Source organism: Misgurnus anguillicaudatus, chromosome 13, assembly GCF_027580225.2.
Source record: "Misgurnus anguillicaudatus chromosome 13, ASM2758022v2, whole genome shotgun sequence".
NCBI classification, from domain to species: domain Eukaryota; kingdom Metazoa; phylum Chordata; class Actinopteri; order Cypriniformes; family Cobitidae; genus Misgurnus; species Misgurnus anguillicaudatus.
This window is the reverse complement of record NC_073349.2, coordinates 32,596,481-32,604,757: the sequence shown is the minus strand read 5'-3', so window position 1 is coordinate 32,604,757 and position 8,277 is coordinate 32,596,481. Positions and strand designations below refer to the sequence as shown.

Genomic DNA, 8,277 nt, shown 5'->3' with positions numbered 1-8,277 from the left:
AGTTGCTCAAGCTTAGTTAGGTGCAGACTTCAGTGATGTCATTATCCAGATCAGTTAAAAAAAGACAAATGTACTCCTGTATAGCTCAGTGGTAGACCATTGTGTTAACATAACAAAAGATCATGGGTTAAAACGTAGGAAACACATATACTGATAAAACAATTTGCACCCCATAGTGCACTGTAAGTGTCTTTGGATGAACGTGTTTGCCAAACGCATAAATATATAAAACTAATTATAATGTACGTACGGAATAAAAATTATGTATTTGAGTTGATCTCTTCTTATTCATTAATTTAAAGTAATCCAGTTGTACTCTGATCAATACAACTGGCAGGTTTTTAACGTATGAGTATGGAGCACATGTTGTTACATCATAAAAAGTTGGGTGCTTTAAACAATGCTGTTAAAATATTGTTCATTTAGGCTACATTCACACAGCAACAATGTAGTAAAAAACAAATTTAGTGAAGTTTTTCATTTACTTTTTAGGGTTAGGGTTAGTACACACCGTACACTAAACTATGTTGTCAAAAATATCTAGATTTGGCTATACTCACATGCCTACAAACTGAAGTAACGCATACGCAGGACATTTAAATAACAGTGTGATGTAAAAAATATCAAAATTGCAAGACATTGTCATTCATATAAACGGCCACTTATTAACCAACTTAGTGTGTATGCAAAACTAATGGTGTGATAAGGTAGAATGCTGAGATAACTAAAGCAAACAAAGGGTTAGAAAGTTATTTCCTCAAAGCAGCTTTATGAGATAATAATAGTAATAATAACCTTTATTTTCTATAGAACCTTTAAATGTACATCTCAAAGCGCTTTAAAGAAACAATTAAAACAACAAATATACAGCACACAAAAATATTAAAATTAAAGAGACATTATACACTTTAAAATACGCATTAAAGAAAATAAATCAATTAAAAGCTAACCTAAAAAAATAGATTTAAGCTGAAATTTAAAAATACCAAAAAAAATTGCTTGCCTAATCTCAATCTATAGAGAATTCCAAAGTTTTTAATCCACCTAAAACTATGCAGATCTCTCTCTAATTAGTCTCTGGTGACAGAATGTCTATGTTTGAGGCAGACAGACATGATGTGTGTGTCTGATTGGGCTCTTTAAATTCATTGCACATGAACGCAGACTATCAGACCTGCAGGACACATTCAGCCCTGGACATCTGCATCATGTTACACTTCTACACATCTGAAAAAATGCTGAAGATTCTTTTGACAGTGTGTTTGTTCGGGATCCTTTCGCAGCCTACAGACCAGGTGTGTTTACTTCAGTGTACTTGTGAAGGCAAATCTGTAACAGTGTCTAAAAACCATTTTGTAAAGAAATCTTTGGTAGTTATAACTAGTGGTTTTGACCACATGTTACTGTGCTATAAAATTAATGGAAGGGTTAGGTCATTGTATACTGACTAATACAGTAAATCAAACCTCTGTGAGTGTGTGCATCTCTAACTAGTACAGGATTTGGGGTCTGTGTTTAGAATTATGTGAGATTGTCTTTGTTAGAATGCTTAAATTGAACATATTTCAAAGGCAAACATTTTCTGTTGTGATATTGATGACTATGATAGTGTTCTTCATTTAGAAACAAATTTATGTAAATTGATTATTATCCTGTGTATATTTCTAGGTTCCGGTTGGTGGGGGCTTTAGTTTTCTCCTGTATCCAGGATCTGTTCATGGGCTGTATAAACCGCAGGGAGGTGTGATTCCAATGGCCACATTTGAACAGAATACAGTACACCATCACAATCCACAGGCACATCAAAGCAAGATCAGCATGTGTACATATGTGTACTGAGAGGTATAAAGTGTGTGTTTGGTCTTTGGTAGTTCTTAAAATTCTGTGTGATTTTCTGCAAGATCAGCACTCACAGTGAGTTCAAGCCTTTAAACACAAATGGTGCGTTTCTCCAACCTGCAATTAACTCGTGGCCTGTCCAGGGTCCTGCCCCTGATCTAGCTGCTGATCCTGCTCCTGATCCTCCCACTTTCCCAACTGAGTCTTTATCTCTGCAGGGACAGGTAAAATTCAGCTCTAAGTTTACATTTTTTGATCTGATCTAAAGTATTTCTAATTTTTCTCTCTGTTTAGATGCAGATGTCAAATTTTCTCCCATTTAACTTTCCTATGCAGGTAAATCAAGCTATAAATTTCCAAACTATTGAGATCTTTTCAGACAGATATAATCAGATTCTGTACTTTCTCAAGTAAAAATTTCATTTTACAAGAAACAAATAGCCTAGTATGTGTGTTTATGGGTGTTTATTTTGGTGATTTTTCTGTAATTTCAGGTGTATTCATTTGTCCAGCCAGCTGTAATTGTAAGGTTTCTTTAGGCTGAATCTATTTTAACACAAACAAACACACACACACACACACACACACACACACAAACACACACACACATATATATATATATATATATATATATATATATATATATATATATATATATATATATATATATATATATATATATATATATATATATATATATATATATATATATATATATATATATATATATATATATATATGCATCAAATTTGAATGGGAAATTTTAATTTCAAAATATCAATTTGTCTGGCATTGCATTTTGTTCCAATTAACATAAAAATGACTTTTGCAATGTTTTGAGGAATTCTATTGAAATTTAGGGGTGCCACCTAACACATGAACTTGGGCGAAATTTCGAAAAATGGGAAATTTTTAGTCTAATTGCCAAAAGGTTGACCTGGAAATGTTGAGTACAGTGAACATTTATACAGTAATATGTTCTATAGGATTATCAAATTAAAAGTTGTTTGTTTGCCCTTTGGGCAACTTGGGCATTTCTCAGAATTCAACTTTTAAGATTCTCTATTCAATTGTCCTATAGACAAAATGAATGGAGGTCAATGGAATATGTTCAAGTGGCCTTACCCTGAATTTTGTGCACCAGTGATGGATGTCGGCAACACATATTAAGTTAGATTGACTTAATTGTACCACTCAAGGGGCGATACTGACACATTTAAAAAAACAAACCCTCCACTCTAAAGAAAATGAGTGCTGGATACCACTAGAGGTGGTTGTTGGCTCGTAATCATAGGGGAAACATTTTTAGTATAGCACCTATGAAGAACCATACGGGGGTGATATAGCACCACTATAGCACCAGATATGGTTCTATATAGACCCTTTTAAGGTTTGTAAACATTGAATGACTATCGGGTGCGCGCGCAGCATGGGGTCAAACTGTTCATACAATTTAGGCTTTCTAGTTTAATCTGACAGGGCTGAAAAATAATGACTTACCTGAAATGAAGTGAGCACTACAAACACAAGCCTCTTTGATCTTTGTATTGTCACAGTCTGCACTTTTAATTGCTTGCCGCCACAGATGTTGTATTTTTTTGTTTTTGAGATTTTTGACCTGGTGCGATTTTTAAAGCCCACAACGCAACGATGACGATGCCGAATAATACGCAACTCAATCTGCTGTAATGACTTTTCTGACCCCGACATGCGCAGTGGGAACCGCCTGTGACGTAAAATGTGAAGAGGTCTATAGCACAACATGGATCTATACAGGTGCTACATAGGTGTTATATGGCACTTAAAATAGTTCCACTATGATTACGAGCCAGTGAACCACTTTTGGTGCTATTTAGCACGTTTGTTTTTAGAGTGATAGTGGCTAACTTACTGGCAACTAACATGGCCTAATGGTAAGAGCTGACACTAACTTAACTTCAAACTTAATTGCTTAGTCTGTGCCAGAGTCTGCTTCACTGAGCAACATCACCAGGGAGAAAGAGAGAGGAAATGGAACCTGAACTCTGAGCCTAGCCAGTGCATCTCTCCGCAGATATGTCTCCCCACCTGCTACCCAAGAGTAACATCCTATTCAGGGATTAGCTTGCGTTTGCAGTGGAGAAGGTTTGGCTGTTGGTTACGTTCATGTTCAACTGCCTACAGATGTGTAAACAAGGTAACCTCTGGTGAGCGTGATGACTCCACCTTCAGGTCTATGAAAACCTGGTTCAGGAGGACCTCACCAAATAGTTCCGGCACCCAGACCAAAGCAGTGGTCGGCCCAGTGAGAGCTGTATGGCGATACAGGCTGCTGTAAGATGGCCGGTGTTTGACGCAGTGGGGTCAAATGCCATGTTGACAACCTGGTCAGCACTGCACCAGTCCCACAGCAACTTGCATGTCAACCAGGCAATGATCACTCCACATGCCTCATTGGCCTGCTTCTTATAGACCCTTTTACTGTTTGTACACAGTGATGACAAGGCAACGGAAGTATGGGAAGAATCAACAGTGAAGCAACACAGACAGAGAAAGTTATTTTAAAAAGTTGACTTTATCAACTTTTTCTACACAGATATGAGATCCGTGTATTATAGTGGAGTGGATAGAAGACGTTAGCAGATGACAAAAAAAAGTAACAACCAGACATTTTGATGCTGGGAAACCGTTTTAATAAACTTGCTAACACGTTAGAACCAATGGGGAATAACACCACTTCTGTTGCCTAAATGCGCGTGCAGGCTATTTGATTACATGAGCTGTAAAAGGGTCTATACGCCGGGACACCAAGCAGTTTCAGCCACTCTGCATCTCCAACCATCACTGTAAGATGCTCCTCCAACTGATATGATAGTAATATGTAATAATACATACCCAACACCAAAAGATCACCTCAAACAGAAATATCAGCTCAGTTTTCTTGAGCTGTAGTATTGTTTACCTCAGATCTCCATGGCGAGCATGGAGCACTGTTAACTTTATCCAACAAAAACAGATCTGCGGTAGCACCCCTAAATCATCATGTACTAGAAAAATATTTTGCATGTGTTGTTTCTACATGTATTGGGACACTTTTAGCACCCAGCCATATCAAAATTCAAGAATTGTGTTTTTTTGATGCACCCTAACATATATTTATATATACACACATATTCATATGTCTTATTATTTTTCAGGCAGATTCCGGCAGCTCAGAGGAAGGACAAACAGCTCAGGTAAAGATAAGACTTTTTATTTAACACTATATACAAGAACAAATAGTTTCTTATCATACCATTCACATACGCAGTAGCTTTTGCTGTTGCATGACCCTTGAACATAAACCTGAAATTAAAGGAATTATTTTAATTATACTTTGACATCAGATACACATCAGTGCTGACTGTTCATGTTTTAAACAAAGGGATTATGTGGGATTTTAGTGTGTCAGAGACTTTAGCACATAGTCATAACTCCACTATTGTCCACAATGTGTTTGTGTGTGTGTGTGTGTGTGTGTGTGTGTGTGTGTGTGTGTGTGTGTGTGTGTGTGTGTGTGTGTGTGTGTGTGTGTGTGTGTGTGTGTGTGTGTGTGTGTGTGTGTGTGTGTGCGCTTGTGTCGAGTGGGGGGTAGGGTTAGGGTTCGGGGGGAAACACCTACGTACTTCTCTTAGACTAGTTGGATCTATCAAATTCAAAGTCATCCTTTTCGATGCAGAGCAAGTGACACCAAGATTTACGGTAAAATATCAGATTTTACAGCACCCCATGTTCTGTTTCATCTTCAGGTGATTTACATGATTCCTATCAGTGTAGAATCATCCAACATGGGTGTAATGGAGGCCACCGTGCCGGACCCAGGGCATCTTCATGTCCCATCCACCACCTCTGCTATGGTCACTACCTATCCTGCTGCTCAGGGGCAGTTAGGGGAAACTGTGGGGGCAGTAACAGGCACAGAGAGGAATTATGTGAAAACAGAAACACTGATAGAGCGTAAAAACACAAGAGGAATTCAACCCGAGCTATCTGTTAAACATGATAATGTTATTATGTGAACATTGTTATGTAGGTTGGAACAGGATTGCATGTTGTACTCCAGTGTCCCCAGCAATCTCACCTGATGTTTCATCACATTTTGAACTGTAACATTTAAATTAAAACTGTGCTTGAAAGAATTTACTTTGTTTTTTAGAAACATTAACCATGTTAATTGGAATAGTTTTGACTGGGTTAAAGATTGCCAACTAAGGCAAAGGGGCTAAGAAAGTAAAACACACACAAAACAACAATCAAATGTTGAGTTAAAGATGCTAATCACATTTCCGCTGTTTGCTTAAGATTAAACTGATGCTGTTTGACTAAGTTTCTGATACATTTCTATATAGTTACTGTGAGAAATTTCTATTTCCTGTCCAAGCGTGTGACCTCTGACCCCAATATCATTCGTATTCAATGACTCCCGTTATAAACAGGAACTCTGTTCTTTAAACCAGTTATGGATTTTAGATTCTGTTTATTGATGAGGCTTAGCTCCTGCGGTAAATTCTGTGTTGATAATATCACATTCTGGGATGCCGAAATTATTTTGATGAGAATTATACAGTGAATATTAATAAAGTATGTTATTTCAGAGCAAAATATAGTGTGTGGTTTTTTCAATGTTAAAATGCCTTCTCCTATTGTATCCTAAATATACTGAGACAACTTTGAGCAAAGCATTCATTGCCTGTTTTTCTTGAAGTATGTATGCACCTTGGCTCTGTGTTGCTCTTGATTTGTTTGTCTGAGGAACCCTTTGCAGCAGGGGGCCAAGGGGGCAGAAGTGTCACCACCAGATGTAGACACAGTGTTCCCCCCTCAATCGTATGGTTGTTCAGCAAAATTATTATAAGTTATTACAAGACAAAATAACTTTTATGTGAATTCAGTCACTTTCTTATAGCAGTATTTAGCTCACAAAAATGCTACTAATCTGTACAATGGTAACAGTAAAAAATCTTTAGAATAAATTAAAAAATCTAGCACATTGGTACACAGCCCATAACCTCATAATTATTTCAAATACCACAGCCAATGTCAAGGCATCAAAGTACAAAATAACCCCTTAACATACATTTCAAGTGAAATACAACATCATAGTGTTACATAAAGCCTCTTGAACATATTCCATTCAATAAATAAACTAAAGTCTTCATGAGATGTCAAAAAAACCATTAAAAGCAAGATTCCTAAATGCTGCTTCTTCATGTTATCATTAGAAAATGAAAGGAGACACTGAAATGAGTGGACAAAACTGATCTCATTTACCTCAGTACTAGCATGCTAGCCACCTGTTTTTCGTCGTAAATGTGGGCGCCGCCATCTTTGAGCTTTCTTGTTTATGACTTATGGTGAGCCACTAAAGCTAACGGAAGGACACAAGTGTGCCGTTTTGATCGGCTGTTTAATGTTTATTATAAAATTCAAGAAGACCCACATAATTTGTGCAGTTAGGGGTTGCCATAACAGCTAATACAAACACAGTAAATTTCTACAAAACATTTGTTTTTGTCCATAATCCATGAACAAGAGCTGAATGTGTATGTTGCACACATGCATTCATGATCTGTATTTACAAATCAATCCAGTAAAATCTTTCATAGAAACTTCCAGAAACTTCCAGTAAACAATAAATACAATAATTGTTTAAAAACAACTATTATAAAACGGCCCGTTCTGGTCCTTCTTTCTAATTGTTAGAAACACATTCTAAGCCGTGATGATGTCACAGGAGTGACAATCTTTTAGGCGGAACCAAAAGTTGGGAAAGTTTGGTTCCGCCCGGATGTTTCCGCCCGGACCGGGAAGAGAAAACACCGGACATCCGGTAGCATCGCGAGGGCTGTAATCAGCCAAACTACGTACAGCTGTGAGTTATTTAGAGGAGCGCCGGGTGATTGGAGGATGGCAACACCCAGGAGAGTATTTAAGAGCAGTTTAACTTCTTCCACCCTGAAGCTATTTTGGGGATTTTCGCCTGGATTTGGCCTACCCAATTTCAAAAGCTTCCCATACCCACATGCAGAGGTTTACATACAAATGTTTGGTATCATTTTACAGGAAACCCTTTGAAATTACATAAAACACTGTTGAAAGTGCTAAACATGGTTGTATGTGATGTCAGTCCTCTAATAAACACAAAAATAAATAGGCGCTTTTTGATGTTTTTTTTTCTAAAGTTTTTATTTAAAAGTGTATAACTCTGGCCCTGAGTGCCTCAGCTCCCTGCAGACAGTTTTGTTTGATTCCAGCAATTGCCAGCTTACAGAGGAAAAAATATTTTTTTCTCTATCATAATCTATGCAAAAGTTATTTTACTCCAACTGATGGGAGGAATAATACGCTTATGGAGTTAAATTTCTGCCAAAAAACATTTGAAGTGCTACCATAACCACATACAGTGGAATAAATGCAATT

General features: G+C 37.2%; 1 protein-coding gene across 1 annotated transcript; it reads left to right on the top strand.

Annotated features, from left to right (window-relative positions):
* Positions 1-246: 246 nt before the first annotated feature.
* On the top strand, positions 247-6,446 carry LOC129431027 (uncharacterized). The gene is made up of 7 exons (XM_073875715.1): positions 247-1,295; positions 1,669-1,819; positions 1,909-2,063; positions 2,134-2,175; positions 2,334-2,363; positions 5,016-5,054; positions 5,607-6,446. The coding sequence occupies exons 1-7, from the start codon at positions 1,155-1,157 to the stop codon at positions 5,874-5,876; spliced, it is 828 nt and encodes a 275-aa protein (XP_073731816.1). The 5' UTR covers positions 247-1,154; the 3' UTR covers positions 5,877-6,446.
* Positions 6,447-8,277: the final 1,831 nt, after the last annotated feature.

Coding starts and splice junctions, on each gene's coding strand:
- LOC129431027 (XM_073875715.1), top strand. CDS start 1,155: ATGAACGCAGACTATCAGACCTGCAGGACACATTCAGCCCTGGACATC. Junction 2,064..2,133: donor CTTTATCTCTGCAGGGACAG/GTAAAATTCAGC, acceptor CTCTCTGTTTAG/ATGCAGATGTCAAATTTTCT. Junction 2,176..2,333: donor CATTTAACTTTCCTATGCAG/GTAAATCAAGCT, acceptor CTGTAATTTCAG/GTGTATTCATTTGTCCAGCC.